General features: G+C 28.3%; 2 protein-coding genes across 8 annotated transcripts in view; one reads left to right on the forward strand and one right to left on the reverse strand.

Moving 5' to 3' along the window:
* Positions 1-2,936: 2,936 nt before the first annotated feature.
* On the reverse strand, positions 2,937-18,402 carry Ppt1 (Palmitoyl-protein thioesterase 1). Of its 4 annotated transcripts, none has more exons than XM_076617762.1 (9): positions 18,378-18,402; positions 17,664-17,737; positions 10,296-10,443; positions 9,168-9,277; positions 8,600-8,727; positions 7,550-7,708; positions 6,225-6,342; positions 3,407-3,565; positions 2,937-3,177 (listed from the first exon to the last, which is right to left on the reverse strand). In XM_076617762.1, the coding sequence occupies exons 3-9, from the start codon at positions 10,393-10,395 to the stop codon at positions 3,052-3,054; spliced, it is 900 nt and encodes a 299-aa protein (XP_076473877.1). In that variant the 5' UTR covers positions 10,396-10,443; positions 17,664-17,737; positions 18,378-18,402; the 3' UTR covers positions 2,937-3,051. The 4 variants fall into 4 exon arrangements, with proteins under 4 accessions (XP_076473877.1, XP_033200097.1, XP_076473876.1 ...); XM_033344206.2 differs by lacking the exon at positions 18,378-18,402 and adding an exon at positions 17,945-18,087; XM_076617761.1 differs by lacking the exon at positions 18,378-18,402 and adding an exon at positions 17,858-17,876.
* A 785-nt stretch (positions 18,403-19,187) lies between these two features.
* Positions 19,188-27,279, forward strand: part of Crag (DENN domain-containing protein Crag) — a 42,542-nt gene continuing 34,450 nt past the window's right edge. Inside the window, exons 1-4 of one of the 4 annotated variants that reach the window (XM_033344198.2) lie at positions 19,188-19,718; positions 19,794-19,937; positions 20,082-20,412; positions 23,295-23,897. In XM_033344198.2, coding sequence (XP_033200089.1) covers positions 19,902-19,937; positions 20,082-20,412; positions 23,295-23,897 — 970 coding nt within the window. In that variant the 5' untranslated portion in view covers positions 19,188-19,718; positions 19,794-19,901. Of the gene's footprint in view, positions 19,719-19,793; positions 19,938-20,081; positions 20,413-23,294; positions 23,898-27,279 lie in introns of those variants that run through there. The other 3 variants (XM_033344196.2, XM_076618234.1, XM_033344197.2) reach the window with 3 other exon arrangements.

Below are 27,279 nucleotides of genomic sequence, written 5' to 3' on the forward strand. Positions count from 1 at the left end.
ACAACGAATCCAGTGATAGTAACGTGTCTGTGCCAATCAGAAAGCGTGCAAGGCGTATGATTAGATGAGAGTAGTGAAGAGGAAGGTACGACGCGTCAATCATGGATTTGGCAGAAAGTAAAAAACACACCAATAGTTTGGAAGTATTCTGAAACTCATGGCATAAAAGCGTCTGTTTTAAATAATTTAAGCGAGGATCCAAAAATATTAGACCTATTTTCTATTATATTTGACAACAAACTTTGGGAAATACTTGGTACGGGAACAAATCGCTTCGCACATCAGACAATGCACGACGAGCATAAAAGACGGAAAGTGGACGACACTTGGTATCCTGTTACGTTAGACGAAATAAAGGCCAAACTATGCACTGTGTATTTTGATGGGTCAAATAAAAAATCAAATATCCAACTGTATTGGATTATAAGAACAGTAGTAGAAACGCCAATATAAGAAAAACAATGCCTTTCAAGAGATTTTGGCAAATTTCGAGATTTTTACGTTTTTCTGATACTGAAACTGCTGATAGTAATGATCGACTTCAAAAGGTAAGACCCATCATCAACCTTTGGAATGAAAAATTTAAAGAAATTTACACGTCCAATGAATATGTCAGTATAGATCCTTGATGAAATATAAAGGGCGTTTAGCGTACAAACAATTCAATTCGTCGAAAAGAGCTTGATTTGAATTAAAAATATAAAAATTGTGTGAGGCAAGTACCGGTTTCTGTCATGGATTTAAAATATATACCGGCCAGGACAAAATTGATCGAAATGATAGTGCGTCGGAGAACGTTGTGATAGAGTTATCATAAATCTACAATAAACAAGGAATATACTTTGTTTCTGGACAAGTGGTGCTCTTCGCCCAATCTCTTTTTAAAACTATACCAGAAAAAGACAAACGTCATCGGAACAGTTCGTAAGAATAGAAAAATATGTCAAAAGACATTCAAAAGCGTATTTTGAAGGAAGGAGAATGTGTATGGAAGTGTTGCGATAATTTGATAGCTCTGAGATGGAAGGACAAACGCGACGTGTATATGATATCAACGAAACATGGAAGTGTAGAGATGGTTGAGCAAAGAATTACGAAAAGTAATGAAGCCTAAATGTATCCTGGAATATAACAAGGGTATGGGTGCAGTTGATCATCAAGATCAGATGTTATCGTGCTTCCCAATCATGAGAAAAGTCATCAAAGGATACCGAAAACTTTTCTTTTACATGTCAGATATAACTCTGTTCAATACCTATATTATGCATAAAACAATGCACAGTCGAAAAAGGGAGATTTATGTTGATTACCGAATAAATATATAGCAGAGGCAATTTTGCAAAATATCGAAATAAATATACATTAATTGAACTTCTTCGACTCTAAGCACAATATTGGGCTCATTTCCCAAAAAATATCGATCCGACGCCTCGAAAGAAGCATCCAATAAGGATGTGTAAAATTTATTATAAACATAAAATACGAAGCGGAACGAAGTGGGAATACGCGAAATGTAAAATAGCTTTACATCTGCCAAAGTGTTTTAGGAAGTATCATACCATGGAGGTTTTTTACAGTTGTAAGTATTTTCTTATTAGATATTGCTTCAAGGTAAACATTTCTTATAATTTTTTGTCTATAGTATGCTATTTATTTTCAGGCGTAGTATTATTACATTCCTTAGGACAAAATCACATTTGAAGGCGCTTGAATTTCTATCGAAGTATTGTTTATTCATGAAATATAATTTTGAAACTGTCATCTATTGCAAAATATAATATATTTATAATACCTATAAAACGAAGAAAGATTAGAGTTTACTTCCATAACAGCAGTATCGCATAAGACTGACTATACCATAGGTATTCACGCTTCGGCTCGTATTGTGACTGTTCCCGAGCATCAATATGGTTTGTTTACCATACTTTACGCCTACCGCTTGGGCCCGAGTTTCATCGTGCTAAATGGCACGAGAAGGGGAACTTTAAATTGACCGCTAGCGCAAGGAACGTAGAAATTACAAGAATGTTTACTTAGTGCGATCGTGCGCATAAACTTATATTTATAGTATGTCCGGCTTTAGACAGCAAGGGGATAACTGTGATCCTTGAATCGGGAGGACTAAAGGAGACGCTTTGGATTTCGGATTTGTAGTCATTGAAAATGGCACGGTGGCTCGTCTCTACTTATGAGAGAGCAAGTCATTATGTTGGTCATCCAACATAATATTGAAAATTCATTGGATAACGACTATCTAAATTGAGTGTCACATCTTTCAACAGTCAACAGCGAAATTACTGCAAAACGGTTTGACATATCTTCATTTGTTTTTTATAAACTTTATCAGAAGCCTATATCCAAACAAATCATCATGGAACATGGAACATTATACAGTGCGGTAACGTGTGCAAATTGCTAAAATTTAGTATAGAAGTTTATCTATTAACGAACCAACATTGTATATTGATATGACACCGTTAGACCTTTTTCATAGGAACTTTTCCAAAATAGAGTCTACGTCGATAGTCCAGACACGATTGACGAGTTGAAAAGCAATATTATAGTCGCCATTGACGAAATCCAATCCTAGTTATATGAGAATTTAGTGGAAAATTGAGTCAAACGCGTCGAGCTCGTGAAAAAAAACTGAGAGAAATCCTAAATGATAGATATTGTGTTCCATATTATTGTAACGGAGTATCTATCTATGAATCTGATGTTAAAATAAAGAAATCAGACAAACCTCAAATAATTTGTATTTCATTTCAATTTAAAGATGTGACACTCAATTTAGATAACTCCATATTTCAGAAATATAATAGATACAAAAATTTATTATATAGGTATAGTTTGTACAAAAAGTATACATATTTGAATTATTGCGATAGCATTCAATTACAGGAGAAGAATGTGCATTAGTGAAGGGAATACGTAGATACAATAATGATATATGTATTAAGCAAAGATAGTGAAATGTGCATATGTATACACATATATAACATTTGTTTTAAAAAGGTTAATTCTTTATACATTATTTAATGTTTTTAATCCTTATAACAAATATTTTTTTATTATATTATCTACAAACCAGTCTTCCGTAAATTGCAAATGGTTCCCATGTACATTAAGAAAATGAATTCTCCCAGAATCGTGTAACATTTTCAAACCTAAACGATCCTGAAATGTACAAATTTATTTTCTGACTGAAATTATTCGTTGTAGTTGTATTTTTTCAAATGCAATTGTAATTTCAATTAATTTTGCTAAGTATTCGTTATAACTGAACCTATAACGTTTATTTTTAATCATTATAACTAAACAAAGATGCTTATAACCAGACAAAAGCTAAAAAACGACGTTTGTGTTTTCAATAATTCTTTAATGATACCTATATAAAATTCTATACCTCACGATATAAATCAGATTGTTCCAATGTTTGAATTAACGATCCCTGTCCTGGTTTGTAAAATCCAAACATTTCCGTTTCTGTAGGCTTGACAATGGTATCATTAGTAAATTTAACTAGTACCATGGTACGTAATCTCTGAAGATTCTCTTTGTACGTCTGGAAAGAAATTTCAATATTATTTAAAGATAAAGTAAGAACGTAATTGACAACAATTATTATAGGGTATTCGCACACCCTTAGTTCTACTTGACTTCTTAGCGAAGGAATTCACAACTCTAAAGAGACGATTTACTCGCACTCTCTTTTCTCTCTCCTTGTCTCTTTGAGTTTTTGCCATACTTTAGTTTTCATTTTGGGAAACAAAGAATTTCGATATGCCAACTTGTAACAGAAAATTAAACTACTAAAGATAGGTCGAGTAATGCTCGTCCATATGATCATCAATGTTTAAATTTTAAACGGGCGCGTAGTGAAAAGCTAGTGTTTTTAAATTTGTCTCAATACTTTTAAATTGATCGGTATAATAAGATTCATATAATTATTTAAGTAGCTATAAAAATTTACACAATGGTATTTCCTTATAGAGAAAGTAGAAGTAACATATATTCCCCCGTGTATAGTTTTATGTAAAAATGACACTGTCCCCTTTACTACTTTCCTCTGGAAAATAAAAATTTATAATGAAACTAAAAATAAATTAAATCAATTGGAAATTATTGACCGCCTCAGTGCTTAGATGGAAGTTCTGAAAGCGGGCAAGAGTATATTATCATCGTCTATGAAAATATGCTCATTACACATTACAAAAGAAGATTTTATCCATGAAGTAAGTAGATAACTTTTTTTAATATCTATATTACATTTACAACTGGCTCTGTTAAGCCAGATAAATAACCAGTAAAGAAGTAGAAAAATAAGTATGTAACCATAAATGAAGTTAGACATAAAATTGATGATTTTTAAAAAGATGTGTAGAAAATTTATCTAAATTTTTTCTTGTAGATAGTCGTAAGCGTCATTTAATTAAAGAAAACAGCGATTTTATCAATCTTTCAATTCAAAGTTCCGCAATTAATACATTAAATATAAGGCCTATTATTTACATTAACAGCTGTTCAAGCTGTTCTTTTCGAAAAAAATACTACTCAATAGAATAGCACTCAAAGAATTGTTTCAATTAAAACAAATCCTGAAATTGTGAAACGCTACTGAATATGTGTTTGAAATGTAAATAAATCAGATGATTTAAATAAATAACAAAGAGACCGAAGGACGTATTTCAGTATTGCGCCATCTTACCACCAGAGGACTGAAATCTATGTCACGCCTTCATTAGAATAAGTTCATGGGCCTACATATTATGTATAAAAATTAAGCGCAATTAAATCTACGGAACCCAAACTCGTGTCAGTAAGAGGAAGAAGTGATACTGCGCACGCAATAATGGACGATCGCCGATTGATCATTGAATTTCGTTATCATATTGTTAGAAACATAAATGAAAACTTTTTACCGGTACACTCTTGTAAGACCGTACTTGCTACGTCTGTATAATATTAATGCAAAAATGCATAGTGAAAAAGGAAAGCTGTAACATTAAGAAAAAAGCATGATGAAGAATAATTGTACATATAACATTTTCTTCTACTGTGTTAATTCCAAACTTTCTTCATTTTTATACATATACTTTTTGACATCACAGAATTTTCTACTGTCAATAATTGATCTCTTATTACAAATAAAAGCAATAAAAAGATGTATCATATCTAGCATTTATTTATTGATATACATAAATTGTTTTATATATTGATGTACATATATAGTTACTAAATTGCTATTCGTTCTTCTTATCTTTCTTTATGTAAAATAATAATTTTAATATTAAGTACGTTATGATGTATTCTAAGGATTCATGTTTTATTTTATAAAAATGATATTTACCAATCCATTTGAAATAAAGTACTTCTATTTTAATTCCATGACCATGAAACGAGTGCCTTTCATTCGAAAAATTTGGCGTAGTAGAAAAAATTGGCGTCCATGTCCGCCTTACATAGCTCCGAAAATAGAAATAAATGACCCTTTTGAAATTTTTAAAATTTTCCATACTTTCCTAAGTACAATGCAAATGCAATAACTGGAATAGAAAAAATACTTGGGCCTCAGTCAGATGGTAAGTGTTAAACATTTCTTTTTTATCTATTCCACTCAAAGTTCGAATTGCGTTTCGGTATTCTAAACTATAATTGAAGGATAAAGTTTTATAATTATCATGTAGACCGAAGAATTATGTTCTGAATTAAAATTTGAAACAGAATAAAATATCCTATTAGTAGTAACCTTTTCTTAAATTAGTAGAAAAATGAAAGAAACATTAGCGTGTACAGATACATAAAGTCACATATGTATATGTATATAAGTACGTATAGTCAAATGCAATTTGAACTTCGGGGAAATGGATAAAAAAATGTCTAACACCTGACTTGAGATCCAAGTTTGTTTTCTATTGTAGTTATTTCACTTATATGTATTTAGAAAAAAGCCAAAGGTTAAAATAATTACAAAAAACTGTTATTTATATCCATTTTCGGATGTGCTTATGGCGGACTTTGACGTCATTTTTCCAGCCGATATCAAATTTTCCGAGCGAATGGCACTCATTTTAGTTATCAGGAGATAGAGCAGCAGCTACTAACAACTAGAACATGCAATAGTTATCTTTTTGAAACTAATAACTCACTTAGGAAACTTTCCTTATTAGATAATTGTCATTTTTAATAGGATAAAGTGTTATGTAGACATATAGATATCTTACCTCATTAATATAACGCTCGTTATTGATGTCGGCCATAAACATACTTTTTTTTTTATATTCTTCTTCTTGGTATGGATCATGCCAATACGTTGCTTGAATAAATTTTCCTTGAACTGCTCTATAATGAAATAAAATAATTTTATAACATGAGTAACGAACTGAAATGAAAGTATTTATAAAAGAATATATACTTTATATTTTATATGTACTATGTAATAATTATACACATATAGGTATAAGTTATTGCTATTATATAAAAGTGTAAATTAATATAAATGTTAAAAGAACAATATTACAATCCCTTTCAAAAGGTATAAGTATAATGACTACAAAAGGTATTTTATACTTTGTACACTACTTATACTTGTTATTACTAATTAATGAGGTCTGATTATATTTAATAAATTTCCTATCACTTATAATACAAAAAATTGATACTATACAAATGAAATGTAAATCTTTATAAAAAAAAACGCTTTATTGGTAAAAGAGGTACGTATAAATACGGTAATTATTTAGAGAGCTAAGCTATCTTGGATTTCGATGATTTTTTGATATGTTATCAGGAACATGATTCTAAACAACTTTCATCTATAAGTGTAGTCGCTGTTCGGTCTTATTTTACGAAATATTTACAAAAATCTGTCAGTAACATTATAATGAATTCTACCTATAACTGTGCGTTCGTGATAGCGTATAGGAACGTAAAAGGAATCTTTCGTCGATCACTGATGATCTGCATCGCGTTGAACGTGTCAATGACTCAATACTCATAGCAACTTTTTCAGTCTTTATACTTTCCGAAAACTTTAGTACGTTGAATGCGTAGAAATAATTACTTCTAAATATCAACTCGGGATAGCTTCATTCAACAACAAACCAAAATGACTGCAAAATGGTACGCTAAGGCCCACTATCCATGAAGCGTCGCATTAATGCTAACAGTACGTTCCCATGCTGTAATCATTATAAAGTAATGCGCAGCTCTCCATGAAACAGCAGCGAACCGTTTTTGTCATGACGATTGGAGTTAACATTGTCAGTAGTTAGTACAGAAGCACAGATACGTTGCAACAATAAACGATGCACTTATGCTTCTATGAAGCGACGCTTCATGGACAGTGAACTTAACAAATGCGGAAAACAAAAATTAAATATGTAACTTCTAAAATCAACGAGTTATGCATCAAAATGCTGAAATTGTTCATTTGCAACCTAATATTTGTTATGATTGTGCACAACTTTATGTGTCACCTATTTAATTAACATAATGTAGGTATGTAAGACATTGTAAGAAAACAAAAGTAAAAATTAAAAATCAATACTGTAAGTAGGCTCCATATTTGATTATGCGAGTTATATAGTTGCAAATCTTAGGTTTCAATGTTCCACAATTTGGCAATCCAAAAACGCCTTGATGTTGACCACCCAAGGAGATGAAATTCTTAACTGGGGGATTGGGGCATCTTTGAATTACCGCTCTCCTGTAATATATAAAGCATTAAATGATTATTCCAATATCATCTTTGTACGTAACACATCTGTTATAAAATTGAATTTACTTTAGAAATACAAACATTTTTTTCAAGTTTCGTTAACCTGTTAAAAAATTTATTGAACTTGTTTTGTTTTAAGTCATATTGTCGTTAGCCCAAATACCACTATTGGGTGATTACGATAAATACAACCTCCAAATTATTTATGTATGGTATGTATTCATATAAGAGAATTAAGACTGTAATACCGACTAGGGTTAGTGTAGGTATACATATACACATATATACATATGTACGTATATATGTACTTATATATGTAACTCTGCTGGTGCATATATGCTCGTGTATGTACAATGTGCAGGGTATACTGAAAGTAAGTGTCATGTCTGCCACAGCGTGAGTCTACGTCTTTGAACACCTCCGACATCTTAAAATTCAGCATGAAATTTTTTATTCTATCGCATAGTACTTGTAACGAAGAGCAACTTTGCAAAAAGAACTATAGGTCGCAATTCAATCGTCCCCTTGAAAAATAATGTTAATGTTCCATTGTCCCTTGCACTGACATTATTTATATTATGTTTATACTTCGCAGTCAGATAGAAAATAAACGACATAATACGTATTATATTATACATTATATGCGTCATAATTGATTTTCTCGAAAACGAAGCCTTGTATTAAAAATTGTCATTCTACATTTTTGATACTTTTACACGATCACAATTATCGACCTTCGGCTTGTTGATTTTCAATACACCCTGTATATCATTTACTAGATATCTATCTGTGAAATACAATAATAAACTCTTTTTACAGATAGATCACACCTTCCATCAAATACCTAATTTTGTTAATTTTCTCATAAGTAATACTTACAGAAATTGAGCACCTTGAGAAAATCCAATAGCGTTATAACCGTTTTTAAGACGTTCATTTTTCGACAATTGTTGACAAACTTCTTGTATTTGCTCATTGATATTTCCAAAGTAACTATGTTCGACATCCTAAAATATTATAATAAAGTGTCAATAAACATTTAGCTTGCTGCCTAAAAAAACATCGGTTATTGGAACATCACTGACTAGTAGCTATTAATGAGCAAAACTGAGATAGGTAAACATACAGTAACTCGCATTAATATTCGAACACTTATAGAATTTTCAAACAGTATCTAACAGATTTATCTCATCCTTTTTTAGTTAGAAAAGGTATGTACATTAAATAAATAAAATATATGTTTCTATCAACTACAATAGTTGGTACACTACAAATCTTTTCAAACATGAGTTAAATGGTGTCGAGGAGGGCACAATTTGATGTTACTACAACTTTTCAACCATCTAGTTTAGATTATTTAAAATTCAAAAAATATGTATCTATTTATGTACAATAAACTTAAGATGCTATTATTATATAAATAATTAAGAATTGCAAAAATACCTACCTCTATTTCATTATTTCCCAATCGAATAGAATACACATAAATGTTAGGTATTCTATTCTCTATCAATTTTTTTATTCCTCCCAAACTAAACGAAAAGCAGCAACTGTCTCCTGAAATTATATTATCTTTTAACCATAATATCTAGTATCTATTGTATACAAACACGTGTTATTAGATTTATTACATGAAAAATTAAATATTAATGCTATTATAAAAAATGTTAATTACTGTGTGCTATCATCGTTTTGAAATAAAATAAAAGTAATATAAAAAATCAATAGTAACATTCATCTAATTTATGGTAGATTAAGAGAAGTGATTTAGAATGTGAGACAGATAAAAAACTAGTACTTATATTTTCGAATTCTGTATGTCACGAAAACAGAACAATAATTTTTGGTTTTCTAAAATAAAATTACGTCAGTCAGTTTCCAGCAGTCAGTTGTACGTAGTCGGTCTGTCAACTTCGAAATTTTATATCTCGATAGTGAATGGTGCGAACGACACAAGTTTTTAATACATAGATAATAAGTCCTATTTTGAAAACGTCTCGAAGTCAGTTATAAAAATATGTAATAAAAGATGTAAGTTCCCGTTTGAAAATTTGAATATGATCTTCGCAGGACGTTTCAAGGTCATCGCAAAATCAAATATACAAGAATATAGTATGTCTCTCGCGATATCATACACTTTTTGTCTGAAGCATTTTTTCGTGCTATTCATATTTTTCGAGATATTTGAGTGTTCTCAGACAAATCGATTTGTACAGTAGAACTCCATTTATTCGAACTGACATGCATCACAATGCCCGATTTATCGAATACATATCTTCCTGTTATGTGAATTCAGGCCACATAACGCACTGCTTCTACGAATAATGATTTTTGCCTTATTATGGTATTTGCCTATTTACAAAATTCAGCATAGCGAAATTCAAACTTAGCTTAACAGATTTCATATATGGAAATTAACTCCGATTACACGAATAATAAACAGCGAAGCTTGGAACTAGCGGGCACCTATTATCTGTTTGATCCAGTTAGTCGACACGTCTTGCTTCTTAATTATGTCGAATAAATAGAGTTTTACTATATAGGTACATCGTATAAAAAGGATGAAAAACATTACCCATTCCATGCCATAGAACAACTGGAGGAGAATCAATTTGCACGCCATCAAATTGATATATATACGAAAAAAAGAATAGTAATAGAATATATTTTCCCATTATTATGTAATTCCTTTTATATGAATGGATTGTATGAAACAATTATTCCTATAAAAGAAAGAAGTTATATAGTACTATAAAGAATTATCCTTGCATCGCTATTCAAATCTACTGTTACAAATTAATTTGGATCTACAAAGAAAGTACTACACAGCTCTAATTTGACATTTCGCCTTAGACCTTCTCAAATTTCTGTTTCGATGTTCAAAACCTGTTTGTTCTCAATATATTCACTATATCTCTGTTTTCATTATATCTCTTTCATCAAGAGTATTGGTAAGCGAGAACGATATATCAAGTTTATAAATTCGGTCAGTGGTTAAAGTTTACAATTTTTGACGATCACAATAAATAATTAGAGATAAAATAAATAATTAGAGAATGAGAATTACGGTAAACTATATAGAGTTGTAGAACTGTACTATGTCAACTGACAACCTGTCCTTCCTTTGCGATACTGCAAAGAATTTTCCGAACTAATTAGCTAGGAAAGAATAAAAAAATCAAGTTTTTTAACTAATTGAACGACTGAAACTATGCGTTTCGAAATTGTGTTAAAGTGAAAAGGTTAAAGCTTTTTTGTGCATTCATGCGTGCTATACGAAGCATTTTAAAACATTAATACTATTATGAAACTATTATAAAACTATTATGATTACATTGTTGAAGTTTCAAACAAATCTGAAAATATGTATAGAAGTTTCAAGATATGTATAGGAGTAACTACACACAAGTATATTATATTTCGCAGAGGTCACGAAATTATTTAAACGATCGATTATCTACCATATTAATATAACAATAAACCTCAATATTTAATAATACCGCCTGTTATATCCCTAAAATTGCTATTTATATTGTACACTAATTTTTTATTAAATATACCTGCAATAAATATTCTGTAACTTCTACTAAAGTCGTCCAAAAAGTAATATCTATTTTGAAATAACAATAATACAATTGTATTTTAAAAAGCTTTCTCTATTTATATTTTCAATACAATCGCCGCTCCTATTTTAACATTTATCGTAACATGAGATGAGCTTTATACGTATATATATGTATTGTACGAAATTATATATGACGAAGGTATACAATATACATACACACACACACGCGCATAGACACACACAATATATATATATATATTGTATACCTTTGTCATATACAATTTCAATACTTCCACTGCGAATTCACAGTTCGCATAACGATCGTTGTACACCGCGCCGTTCTTTTTCAGGCTGTGTCCGTTCCGTGTTCTTGCTGTGCCTCAGATTTTAAATGTAACGTTGAATTTACACTACTTCACTTTGAAGGGGCACAAGTTTATACATCATCCGCGCCGTGTCCGTTGGTCATTAATAGACACGACGTGTCCCGGATGCAATTGGTAGTTTGGTAATCTTCAATATTCTTTCTGTTTGCCTAACACAGCACGGATGGCCACAGCCATCTCAACGTGTTTCGTCCGTGCATGACGCTATCTTTTGTAGCGAAGAACACTTGATGCGAAGACTGCGTACCGCCTAATTATATACAGTATTCTTATACTGTGTCACGCTGAAGAGATTCGTAAAACTTCTGTCCGTGATCTATTAGTCGTTTGTAAAAATGAAATTCTCCTTTTTCTTTACGGTTCTTATAACGGATGTACGTTGAATCGGCCTTTTATTCTTTTGTCGCTTTACTTCTTCTTCCTCTTCTTCATCCAAAAGTTATTAGCTACTAGTAATAGCTATCATAGCTAACAATAAGTTTTCAATTGGAAAGAGGTACATCTCGGATGGTCCCCGGTGTAAATATTAATGCATAAACATCCGGACACGGAACGAATACAGAACGGATACGGAACGGATACGGCTTGATCGTGTATAAATGGACTTTAAATTATCGTCTCCTGCGAAGTATTGTCCTCCCAAAAACTCTCTCAATTTTGTAGAAAAACAGTAACTGGCTCGTTTAATGCGTCCAACATTTTTAATGAAATCGCAGGCACTATGCCTTAAGTTCTCTCCACAGTAATGAGAGGTTGGGATGCTTACAATCACATCCTCTACAATCACTGTCGTGCCAATTATTCATAATCCTATTGTTGTAAACTGTTCTTTTTTTAATTTCTTTTGCATGAAAGTTTTCTGCATTTAAAAAGCGTAGCGGTGCGACAGTGCGGCCGCATTTCATTTTCGGTGGGATTTTCAATTCGTATCATTAGTTTGAACGTATGAAACAACGACAGTAATAATTACTTAAACATAAAATTTGCTATGATTAACATATGAATAAAACTAGTTGATCTTTTAGCATATTCCATCTTTTTATATGGCTTCTATGTACATTACTACGTATTCTATGTGCATTTTCAAGCTAATTTTAAAGTGAATTAATATGATCATGATAGTCGTGTCACATTACGATGTTAATAAATTCTCGGAATGTTTGATATAACATACAATATTATTCTCAATATACAAACTCTTGCGAGTCAGTATATGTACACTTGTACATTAACGTACAGTGGCTCACGAAAGTATTCGAACATTCTTAGAATCTTTGAATATACAGGGTGGTTGGTAACTGGTGGTACAAGCGGAAAGGGGGTGATTCTACGCGAAAAAAGAAGTCGAAAATATAGAATAAAAATTTTTTTCCTTTTTTTTTTAAATTTTTCCATCGAGACAACGATCTACAGTGAGATCCGTTATAACGTACCGCACGCGTACCGAGCGAAAATTCAAAGTCGATTTTCTCGAAAACAAAGCCTCAAACGAAAAATTTTTATTCTATATTTTCGGCTTGTTTTTTCGTGTAGGATCACCCCCCTTCCGCTTGTACCACCAGTTACCAACCACCCTGTATATATATTATACAAAACCACTGTGACATCGTGGCTGACATTTAAGAACACTTTTGTGAAATGTTGAATATTTGCAATCGACACAAAACTATGGTTAGTTCTGCTGCTTTTAATTGTTTATACTGTTATAAAATGATTTAAAAATTAAAAAAAAGAATTGAATGATCTTTCTGTCAACCTAATATATATTATCAATGTTTCTTATAGCTCAGTCAAACATTTCGTCCAAAACCATAGTTTAATTTTCATGTTTTCATGTTTGAAAATTGTAAATGCAACAAATTTTTGAGCAGTTCCATCAACATCATTATAAAATTTCTTATTATGCGCATTTGCAAAAAAATTGCAGTTCTGTATCGATATAAATATCGTAAATATACATATTAATGTCTTAAAGCATCTTATAAATTCGCATAGGCTAACTAAAGATTAGTAAAAAAGATTGCTCTCTTTTACTAATTTAAAAAGTGATCATTGTAATTAGAAAGATCGATTGTCGAAAAATGATCGCGAACGATCACGTCGTCCGGGGAAAAATATAGACAAAGGCAAGAAAGCGACAAATTTATACATAGTACATTTTTGTACTCCGTCAAAATATTTATTATATGTTTATATTACAATTTATTACGTTACTATCAAAATATAATTCCTTAAATTAGAATTGGTTACTAATATATAATATAATCTCAAGGCACAAACAAAAGCCTGTTATAGGCTATGGTTAAGAAGATAAATATTCACTAATTGTAATAATGACATATGTAGCGAAATGAGATATATACGCATCGAACAGTTGCAGTTCGATAAAGAATAAAAAATTAAGAGTGTAATCGAACGTGTTTTTCATTGAATAATCGTGATTTCATAATACATATTTTTATTTACATTGTATTATATCATTAAAATATACCTATTCGTTATATAGTAAAACGTGTACATATGTTCCTACCAACACAACTAATACGTCAAATAATAATGATATAATGACCAAGTCATAAAAGAGTTAAAATTGGAGAAAATAAATAAAAGCGTAGCTCAAAACTATATCATCTGATGAAACGACTGCATTTCCTCAACCACGATACTGCACGACTTCATTACTACCGAGTCGAAAATTAATACCGACAAGATATTCGATTGACATCACTCATAATCAGTTTAACACTGAAAACCGATCGGCTAGATTGACTGACCCATAGACTTATGGTCTACATATGCATCTATGTTTTTACGTATGCATACCTAACAATAAATCACCATACACTACCAAAGAACTAAATTACCAATCTGACTTGATTACAACTTTATAATCAACCCGCGAATTTAAAAAGGTGTAAGTAGAAAGAAAAATATTTTGTTCAAGTTTTTTTTAATATTTAACCGGTGGTCAAATAAACGATACCTTTTATTGTAGAAATGACTACGAATAAAATAAAAGATTAATTTAGAAGTACAATGGTTTATGAAATAAATCTTTCACCAGTTAAAAACAAGAAGGAATGAAATTCGTATATTTTTCAGTTGCGGAAAATAACAGCTTTTTACGAAGGTAATTTTTGTAAAAATCGACAACTTTAAAATGTTCCCTATTCTCATAATGTGAACAAAATTAAACATCCAGAAAAAAGAAGTCCGATTGGATTAGATCGGAGTTCTACTTCGGATAGGTTTTGATTAAATCTAGCATCAAATGCAACATGAAATAGTGTCGAAAATTTATTATGAAGGCATTTTGCAAATGCATGAATTGTCAGAACTGAGATTTCGTATGTTTATGTTCAGAGTATCCTTTTTCACCTTTGGATAGGGAAGATAAAATATACGTGCAAGAATTACTCATAATCCTCATTACTTACAAAAGGTTCATTACATTGAAGATAATATTCGTAGAAATTTTATTTGTTCTATTTTCTACCTTATCGTAATTACTTAACATAAAAAATAATTACATATTATCTCGATTAATCACTTTATTGAACTAATAGATCTATTAAAAACATCATTCGTTTAACAATATCTAAAAACATACATTATGTGAATAACGGCGTTAAGAAACAAAAACACATTTAGCATTATTTGCAAAATAATGTTTTTATGTTTTGAATAACAATGTTTTCGATTCCAATGATAATTTTAAATAAGGGGAAGTAATAATATTACAATTTCATTCAAAACACTATATATGTATTTCAATTTCTGAATACATGAAATAAAATAAATTTTTTTGTAGTACTAAGAAATATCTGCTTCTATCTGCAATCTATATTAAAGTTTTACTATATTATAGCTGATTATAGTAAAACTTTTTCATATAAAAAGATTTCATATAAATATTTTCTATGTTTTATTCTTCTTCGATCTAATATTATGAAGGTTTAAAAACTGATTATAATTTTTTATGCTTGCAAATTTAACCTACAATAGTGGAATCTTGTCTTAATAAATTAGTTTTAATTTCAAATTCATAAGCTATAATTAATAAAATATGATAAATTTTATAATGATAAGATAATTAATAAAATATTAAAGAAACAAATACAAATGATATAATAAAAATAAATTATTTTAAAAAATACATTAAGAAAACTTTTGTGTAAGTAATTTTATACTTTGATTTGTGTATGCTATTTGATGTATGCATGTAAATGTTAAAACTCACACGTATATATGTATATAATTACAGTTGAACTCCTTATATTAAAACTATTATTATCATTTTCTAATATTTATTGTATTTGTAGGTAAAGATTAGTATAAAAAAGGTATTATGACATGACATAAAATTGTTAAGTAGTTAAAAATATAGAACAAAATGTATATTATAAGTATTGTACATACTTCAGATGTCACTACGCAATGAGCATTTTTAAATTAAAAATTTTAATTCTTATCTTTATAAGACAACGTTAAAAATGTGTGTCTTACATAGTTGTTTATAAAAAAATTTCTTGTGGCTTAAAGCAACATTAATACTATATAATAATAATGAGCTTCTTTACCATTTACCAATGATTATTTATTGGTATTTTATAGGTTATGCATGGTTATCCTAAAATTTATGACACTATGAAAATTTGGCGTAATTGAATGAAATATATGTTAAACTATAGCAAGTAATTATACAATTAAACTGAATAATGGAACTTCTGCAATCAATATAAGTTATATATTCATTCATATGTATCTACTTACATACATATATCCAACAAGCCGTTTCGGTTTCACGAAATACTGAAAGTTTATTATACTTACGTTTAGATTAACTTTAACTTGATATAGTATGCAGACAATACAAAGTGTAAATACTATACATATATACATATGTATATTATTGTATATACATATCTAAATAATAATATTAAGTCCTAATTACACGATCGTTAAAAAAATAGTGAAACGATGAATAAGGCAAAGATTGAAATTAAATTAATTTTTTGTAGTTTATAATTTCAAATTCTTTTTTGATGGCTTTATATAGGTAGCTAAATTTTCATCCTATTATACATATACATGTATATTTTGGCAAAATAACCTTAAAAAGAAAAACTGATGATGAATCTAAAGGTATAAAAAATTATTACATACCAATGTCCTTTTACTTCCATTATAGGTGCAACAATCTTTAGCCTAAGTTATTAATGATGGAAAACAATGAAAGGTTGCACAGAGCTATGTAATTTGATATATTTTAAGCAGTCCCAGACTTGCATTTCTAATTTCCACATTCTGGTTGTGTCTCCCCAAAATTATGCATTCACTTTGGGTAGTGAAAAATCATATTCGTTATAATGTTTTGATTGTTCGATGGATGTAATTAATTCACCCAAACTATAAATAATTTCTTTTGTGTAAACAATTTCTAGAAACTCTTCTTTTGCAAGATGTAAACATTTCATTTAAAAATTGATGAACTGGTTAACTAGTGTGAAATGGAATACCATTATTGACTAATTCAATAATTTTTTTATCTAAAATCTAATGCCAATGCATAATCTTAGAAGAAAGCTTGGCTTAATTAAATGTACAAATGAAAGTTCACGGCTGCTTAAATAGTCAGAAAGAAAGAAAGAAAGAAACGAAAATATGAGATATATAATGATGGATCCGGGATATCTATTTGCAAAAATGTACAATAGATGTTATTTTTCCTGCATTGGGTTTTTTGCAACAGTTGATATGCGATCCATGGTTCCTTCTAAATTTTGTATCCTTATGATAAAATCTGATGCAATAAAAAAATTTTGACATTGAATTTCATATCTTGTACATGTGTATATCTTCACCACTTCAAGTAATAAGCAAAAACAATACACATAAAAATTGTATGATTATATCAAGATAGAAAAAATAATAAATTTTGAAAGTAAAAACGAGAGCATACTAAGATATATATATTTATCCTAAAACGTACCGTTCCCGGATATTAGATTTCATTCCATTTTATTATTTTCATTCTTATCCTTAAAGCCTTTCATGTAAGAAATCCTGAAAAATGTTTTATGTATATATAATACATATATTGAGTAACACCTCTTAAATTATATATTAAGGAAGGCGGACACGAAAAGTAGAATAAACATTGGCTCTTTATATTTTATTACTAACATAATTGCACTATAACTATTTATCACAACACTATTCAAATATTTTATACGTAATTACTTAATTATTACAATAAATCTTATATATTACTTGATTTTAATTGATTATTATTCCGTTTTTCTATCAAAGATTTCTCTCTGACATTATAATCGTATTACCAACATCCAACTCCAACAACTAACGAATAAGTGTTGCCAATTTTTGCACAATTAACTAAAATACCAGATATTACCAACATTACCAATAACACCAATAATATCAGGGGATATAAATATATGGCGTGATCGTATATATATATATACGACTATATAACCATGGAATGCCGTAGACGTGGATTAATGGAGCATACACTGTAAGCTGCACTAGGTTCTGACATAATAAATTGAATGCTTATTCAATATTGTGCAGAATATTAAAAATTATTAAAATATAAAACAGATGTATATTTACCCCCACAATTTTTAAATAAAGCTATTTTATTATTCCTTCTTTATTATTACTGGATATCTGTTATTCGTCTTACCTTATGCTCCTTTCCTTGGTTAACTTATGAAAGTACTTATTTTCTCTGGCTTTTTAAATACTTATGCTTTGGCTTCGGTGATATTACATACATGTTTGCGTGTGTGCGTGTGTGTGTAGGTAGAGATATTTTACGTCTAAATGTACATACACACATACATAAATAATTGTGTACACAAATTTTTATTAATTTTGTTATTTTATATCAAATGTGAGTATAGTTAATGATGAATGATAATATTTTGCTAGCTTTGTTTTTATTCATCACTGAAAAATATTAATGTTTAGTTTCAAAAAGAATACCAGATAATATTTACATATACATATTAGAAAATTATTATAAAAAAAATAATTTCTAACAAATTAAATACAATTAAATCTAAATGAATACACATTCTGTATTATCTGTACCAGTTGTATTTATTATACGTGCATTAAGTATATACGTATATTATCTATTATAATAATATTCTTTCATTTAATATCTATCTATGTATATATATATATGTATACATATATATACATATATATATACTCATACTTTTGTTATTTACATCGTATATTTAAAACTCTTGAGAATTATTATAAGTATAAAAAATAGCAACATGTACATATATATATATATGTATATATCAGTATATATATATTATTTCAAAGAAAAATAATAATAGATTACATTTACTTATGCTAATATATAAAGATATGCATAGTTTAAAAAATTGATACTTATGAAATTTTTAAATATCTTCTCTTTTATAATTTTCAATTGAATAATTCGTTGATGCGTATTTAAAAACAACAAAGTGGAAACATAATATAGAAAAATTTTAGTTCTTAATACAAAATTTGCGTCACATTTCAATAACGTCACTCGTGATTAGAGTAAACGCGTATAAGATATGTAGTTGGTATGACACATAGCCTAGAAATATTTAACTTTCAAAACGACTTGTGCAGAACGTTTTGTTGTGATTATTATGTAAAATATTTGTGAAAACCTACAAACACTACAACTAGTACTATTTTAATTTTTGTGATTTAATATTTACTGTCTGAATTTTCCCATCAACTTTAGAAAAACATGATCATTTATTTCATAACTTTTTGCATTTACACGAAAACTCATGTACAATTTAAATCAGCATGTGTGTAATTCTGGATTTCCAGAAAATACGTTTTTAGCAGGATAATTGTGAAAATTGTAAATATACGAACAAATATATACTTATTTTCCTCAAAATTTAAGTTTAATGTTTGTATTAAGTGATAACCTTGGGAAGTTTGAGACAAAGATATAGTTGAAAAAAAACTGAATGATTGGAATAAATATACTCTACAGGAGGTAACTTCGTAAAGTGTATTTTGTTAATATAATTATTAGTGTGTTTAAGTAACGATTAATTCTATGCATTTATAGGATGTTTCTGAAGAATAATGATTATTGGTCAAATGCAATTGTTTTTAATAATCATCAATAAGAGCAATATTTAAGATACATGAGGAAAGATAAAAAAGGATTTTTTCAATGCCATGTGAAGATCAGTTTTGTTATTTAAAGTTGGTAAATTTATTTTGAATTACTATAAAATTATTTATTATACTGTGCCATGTATTATATATTACAGTGCATTATAATATATTTATTAAACTATGTCATACGTAATATATAACGTAGTATGTTATACTATTAAATTTCAATAATTAGATAATCATGGACGAAAGGAGGGTAGCAGACTACTTTGTTATTGCTGGTTTACCAGGGCAAGACAATGATTTTGATAATGATAATGAAAATGACCAGTTAGAAGATTGGTATCAAGAAGGAACACATGTAAAAGACACAAATATGAAACCTCCTATTACTGATCTTGCTATTATATTTCCGGCATTGGGTGAAAAATGTCCAGAAGGGTATGTTTTGTTAGAACATACTGTTTCAGGGTTACCTGCAGACTTAAATCATGGAAGTTTAAGAACAAATGAATGTTACTTATGCTATCGACGAGGGCGTGATAAACCACCATTAGTTGATATAGGTAAGATAAAAATTTTAAAATATCTAAGCTATTGAGAACCTTTATTAAGTGTCTTTTATAATAACAGGTATATTGCGTTTTATAATTAGGCAGTAAATAAAAATAAAAGTTTTGTTAATGAATGAAATAGAAAATTTGTATTAGTTTTTTAATTTTCTTACTGTATTTAAAAAATTAGAATGATAAAATTTTATTGCTTGATTTTCATTAGACAGTATCGAAATATATAATCAATAATCTTCTTTATCTTATTAAATTTGAACATATATAATATTATACTTAGGTACGTTACCAGGCTCACTATAACTTGTTAGTCTTACATTTTCATCTTGTTCAATGTGAAATAAAAGATAATTGTGTTCAGTTTTTAATCATTAGTATTTGAAGTTTTCTTCATACTTATAAATTGTGTTGCATTCTGTTTATATTATACTCTTTTGCTGTATATTTTATGTTACCTGCCTATATAACATATTTTATAACTACAAATTTTGTTAATTGTTCATATATCATTATATCTTGTAATCTTTATATTTAAAATATATCGTAATTTAAAAAACATTTACTGCAATATGTGAAAACGCTAGTTAATTATATCAATTTAATTTATGTTGCCAAAATAATATAACAAAATTCTTAGAAAAAAGAATATGCAGTATTTGCAACTTATATATGGGACAAATCATTAAACAAATTTTCATAAAAGGTGAAGATATTATAATGTATTAAAATATATTCTGTTTTGAAGATATGTTTCTTAATTAAGTATATCTTTTACATTTTTCATAATATTGTTTTAATTTCTTATTGAAGTTAATAGAAATTTTGTTAACTTACACAGATATTGAAAACATTAGTAGTTTGTACAAAAGTTTTACATATTATTTGAAATTAAATTTTAAATTTTGATAAAGTGTATGTGTTTGTGGAATATAATGAGCTTGAAATAACTTTATAGAACGCAATAAGATACAATCATTAAGTCAGGTATCATAGTTCTATGACTTTTCAATCTTTAAATTCTACTTGTAAAATTATGTGAGACAGAAAGCTTATTTTACTGATGTTGAAACCAAGGATACTTATAATGTACTTACGTAATAAATAAGTTTGAAATTCTCTTGAAGATATATCCATTTTTTGTAACCAATGAAAGTATATGATAACTCTAAAAACAAGTAATTTTTAGATTTTCGTCAAATACTTTGGGAAAAGTATCTTAATATAAAATAATGTAGGAAAGTAAAACATTGGATTGGAAATTCTTATTAATATATTTCTTGTATTAATATTCAAATAGGAGACATCAATGTGATTTGTTTATTATAGATATTCAGTACATATTATATATATATATATATATATATGCCTTATTGTACTTTTATCAGTTTGTAAATTATATATTACACATAAAAATTATACACATTTGTTTTTATAATTTTAAATTTGTTATTTATGTGATTATTTATCTTTGAAAATGATAAGAAAACTGTAAAAGTTATTATTTGGACTATTATAGTAATATTATATTAATATTTCGAAAATTTGCATTTTTTAAAATTGAAAAAAAATTAACGAACTGAAATAAAATTTTAATATCAGTGATATTATTATATTAGCTATTATATTGTTAAAACTTTGTTTTAGTTGTTGTTAAAATAAGTTTTTTTAATAATTGGGCTTTTTAACATTTTTGCATTTTAGATTTTAATTTTGAAAGTGTAGCAATTCAATATTACCATACTCTTTTATATATATTTGGCTCAACTTTTCTTTTTAAAAAAGTATTTATTTTATATATGTTTAAATATAAGGATGTATGTTTTACATAATTGAATGGCGTTTGAAATTATAAAAAAGAAGAATGTGTACTTTGTATGTGTGAAATACACAATTGTACAATTTGTACAATTCTAAAAAATATATTAAAAGATATTGTTTATTATATTTGTTGATTTTTTCATAACAGTTATTAGAAATAGATATTAAAATCTTTGTTATATCTTTATTATAAACATAACATTCTAAAATTTATAGATAAAATATTGCATGTTCTTGCTTTTCGTATCATTTTAGAATAGTATTACATAGAAATTAGATTCATACATGTAATTCATCAATATATTTAATAAAATAAAATGTTTTAAATAATTTTAAATAAAAGTTAGCAACACTATTTATATGATATTTTACATTAATTCAATAAAGATTTTTCATTGTATCTCAATTTAAAGAATCAAAAGTATATATATTTTTTAATTTAAGTGCATTAGTTATGATGACATGAACCTAATGTCATGAATAATGTACTTTCAATATAAATGGAAGAATGTTATGTAAAAATTAAATTCATGCAATTGTAATGTGGTAAACTTGATGTTTTAACTATATTGTTATAGCAATATAGTTTAAATAAGTACATAGTTACAGATAAAAGAAAGTTTAAAATTTGTAGTTGCATATATAAGTCTTAATAACTTTTGTATTGAATATTTTATACCATATTGATAACAGTTATTTATCTTTGTATGGAATATGCTTTACATTTATTCGTTGCTATTATTAGCTTTTATTATTACTTTATGTGTAGTAATTTTCTAACGGTAAAAAATATTTCAAATTTGAATAAAATATAAAAAAGTTCTTATTAGTATGTATAGTTTCTTGTTTTGGTCCTATATCAAATATCCTAAAATATTATAAATCGTTTTGTTTGTTAAAATAAAAGCAAGATTGAAATATTAAAATTCAAGGTTCCCAGTGGGACTAAATATAATTCTGTTTTGTAATATTATGATGATATTTCATTTATCTTTTAAACTTTCTTTTGTCCACCACTGTATATCGACAATTTTTCAATTCTCAAGAGGTATATGTTACAGGTGTAATATATGATGGTAAAGAACGTATAATGCAAGATGCTGAAATGATATTAGAAACTCCAAAAGGACATTTAGCTAATGTGAATAACTCAGCTGCAAGAATATTTGTGACATATAGACGAGCAACTCGTAAAATGCCATGCAACTCATTAGTCGTGACTGATATTTGTGTAATATTAACAAATAAAGGAGAAACTCCCCCACATGCATTCTGTGTTATCAATAAAAATTTGAACAAAGGCATGTTGGGTAGTGATGTGTTTCTGTGTTATAAGAAATCTATGAATCGGGCAAATTTGATATCTTTTAAACCTACAATACTGTATAAATATCCAATAGTTGATTACAGCAGTTTTATTTTTCCAAATTCTGTGGCAATGTTTTGTTTGCCAATGGGAGCAACAATAGAATGCTGGCCCAAAGTAGCATGTAAACCTAAGCCAGTGTTTTCTACATTTGTTTTGACAGTTGCTGATGCAGCTCAAAAGATATATGGATCAGCAATAACATTTTATGAAGAACTCGAATTAGAAATGGATAAACCAAATTTTAAGGAAAACCAACAACCAGCGGATGTACTCATGGAGAATATGAAGAATTCTGGTATGAAATCTTTTGTATATTTATATATAGTATGGTGTAGATATGATTTCATGACTGAGATATACATATGTATGTATATACATGTATGTAGTTTTCTCACTTAGTGGTTTCTTTGCTTTACCTTTTTATATAACAACCATATGGGATGTCCTATAAATCATAATGTAAAAGATGTAAAATGTCAATGAAGCTGATTATATAAAATTACTTCCAAAGAAAATTATGTAAACAAAAAATGTAGATCAAATTTTTTGATTGCTTCCGAGAAAAGTGATATTCAATGTAAAATTATGATATATAAGATAGGTACATTTCGTATGTGATCAAATTCTTAGTTAAGAATTATATGTGTATTCTAAATAATCATATGTGTTATCCAATAATATTAATATATTGGTAGTTTAGATATTGTAGTTTAAAAAGCATTAAACTTTGTAGATAATAGACAATGAAATGAGACTGAAATTATTAATCTTTACTTCTTCTTATCAGTTTTAAATGATACTTTATTTTTGTGTTTTTTGAGAGAAGAATTATTTTCATTAATTGGAGATGTTTCACTACAAGCATTAAAAAATTCAATTTATTAACAGATCACATCAACACATTTTAATAGCGATGTAATATTTGTATTAAAGAATTGTTATCATTGTTGGATTAGTTTTAGCAACAAAATTGCTTGATTACCATGATTTTGCATGCACGATTAGAACCTAGATTTGACATCCATTATCTGTAAAAAATAAAGATTGTTTATATGGAAGAAATAACAAGTGCTGACTAACTAAAACAAAGATTTATCCTTGTTTTTGAGGAACTTAGAAGACAAAGCGTGTTGCAATTAATTCATGATATTTGATACTGTAAAACTAAAGAAAGATTTGCTTATGCCAGCATGGGTAGATATTGCTTATCATTTATTACTAGAAGTAATAGTTTAATATTGTTTCATAAAATAAATTATTAAGATTACGATTTAAATGCAGTTAGTACTAAACCTATTTAACCTAAACCTGTAGTATTATAATTATATACTTAGTTATTTTTCTTGATAACTAGAAAAGCAATCAAAAATGTTTATTTTCTATGTTTTACTTTTTTTTATAAAGAATCATCATCTCCTACAATTTATTGGATATCCTATATTCAAGGGAAACAATATGAAGTGAACTATTATAATAGCAATTATTTACTGTTTAAATTTGATTCTAATTTTATTAAAATTATAAATTAATCTTTATCATAATTTAAAATTTACATTATCATATTTAATATATATTTATAATAATAATAATAACAATAAAAAATATTAGAACAGTTTTATGCTACATACAATAGAATTCATATTTAATAAGCACATACGTAGTTCAAACAAAAATGCTACACATATTCAAATTTAGTTACTGCTTACTATTTATACAAGGAGCTGTAGTATTTATTTTTAGTATTTATTTTTAGATATTGATATTTTAGCTATAAAAAGGTTTCATTAAGTAGTATTCGTAGTACCTAATGAGGAAAAGAAATACATATACATGGTAATTATTATCTTCTTTGATATCTTGAAGTCTTATGACATATAGTAAGGACTTTTTCTCCAACAATAAGTTTATATCTTTACTTATTTTGAGACTCTTTTTGTTTACAAACTGATAGATATCATCTTTTATCTTTTGTAACAAAAAGTTTAAAAAACAAAAAATTGGAGCCTTAAGAATATTTTTTTTTAAATTAAATGTTATTTTTGCAAACATTATTATACGCCTCGCAGTAATATTATAAGACTATTAATTTTGATCGAAAAATGATCGATCTCTGAACTGCTGTAACTTCTTTACTTTAATTTATTTTCTAATTACTTTCTCATAATCTTTTGATCTTTGAATTAGATTGTCCAGGATAAAAGCCTCTCCTTTGCATCGATTTCACAAATGTGGATATACGATTTTTCGTTGCCGTCACACTTTCAATGAATAGTACGCAGCTGACATTGGTGAAGAGGTCGCACAGTCAGATTTGCATTTCGTATATATGTTTTTAGTGCATGAGTTTCGTACATAATTTTAATGTGTGATTGTGCACTGTATATATGTACATGTACACAAATTGTATTTGTATATATATTAAATACAGATACTAGCAACAAACACGCATTGAATGCACATACTAAATATACATTAAAAATAGATGTTAGAAGTATATGTTAATATACGCATTATACACACATACTAAACATTAAACACTCATGAAAAACATACACACAAAATGCAAGTCCGCCTATGCAACTTTCTGGTATATCTAGTGTGATAAAACGAGAATAATAAATCGTATAACTTTTAGAAGAAGTTCGTCGAATAAGGAACAAACTTTGTTTTTTAAATTCATTTCAAAATGAATCGCAAACAAAATGTATTAGATATCATAGGGCCGGGATAAATAGAATTTATCTTCTCTTTCACCTCCTGCTTCCGAATATAAAAGTGCCTTACTATATCTATTATTTAATGTCGCATCACTTGCTTATACCGGTTACTAGCAACATAAGAAAACAAACATGAGAACAAATTTGTCATAACGTTTGGTAGGTTTTAAATATTATATTAACCTTTACATTGATTCTTTGTCCTTTAAGTTGTCGTTTAGGATACTCATTAGGATGTCCTCATATTAAATCGTTGTCTGTATGATGTATGCATGCTGTGTATGATGAAGCGTTCTTCTACTGTCAGATGTCATGTATTGTGTACAGGTCGCGGGATGGGGGTTCTTTTTTGATCTGATATTGGTAACTTAATTGCGTTGTTATAGCGAGCGTGGTATATTGTTTAAAAAAAAATTATCTTTGGTCGATGGTAAACGTGGTTCTGTAGATGATTTCCATTTTTCATTTCAATTTTCTTGTATTACTTCTTTTAAATAAGAAAGAACGATTTCAAACGATGCACCTACGCTACGATCAGGTTGGTGAATCAGCTATTTTTCTGACTGTTCTGTCCGCTCTTTCATTTCCTTCGATGCCTATATGAGAAGGGATTCAGATTACTATGACGGAATTATTATTTTGGATTGTCTTGACTTAAGATTTTTGATATTCTTGGATGGTGGAGTTGTTTGTCCATTGATTTTGGATTGCTTGGATGGTATTTGCAGAATCGTAAGAAGTAGCGAAATACATATTTGTTTCGATCATTTTCTATCATTTCCATGGCATGTTTTAACGCGTTAAACTCAAAAAAGAGATATGTAGAAGCTTCATGATGAAATTTGACTTTTATGATCAATTGACCAGATACGTATAATTGCATAATCAGTGCTGTTTTAAATTTTAGAACCGTCAGTATATACATATGTGCAGAGATAAATAGGATATTGGTCGCCGATA

Source organism: Bombus vancouverensis, chromosome 4 (assembly GCF_051014615.1).
Source record: "Bombus vancouverensis nearcticus chromosome 4, iyBomVanc1_principal, whole genome shotgun sequence".
In the NCBI taxonomy this organism is placed as follows: domain Eukaryota; kingdom Metazoa; phylum Arthropoda; class Insecta; order Hymenoptera; family Apidae; genus Bombus; species Bombus vancouverensis.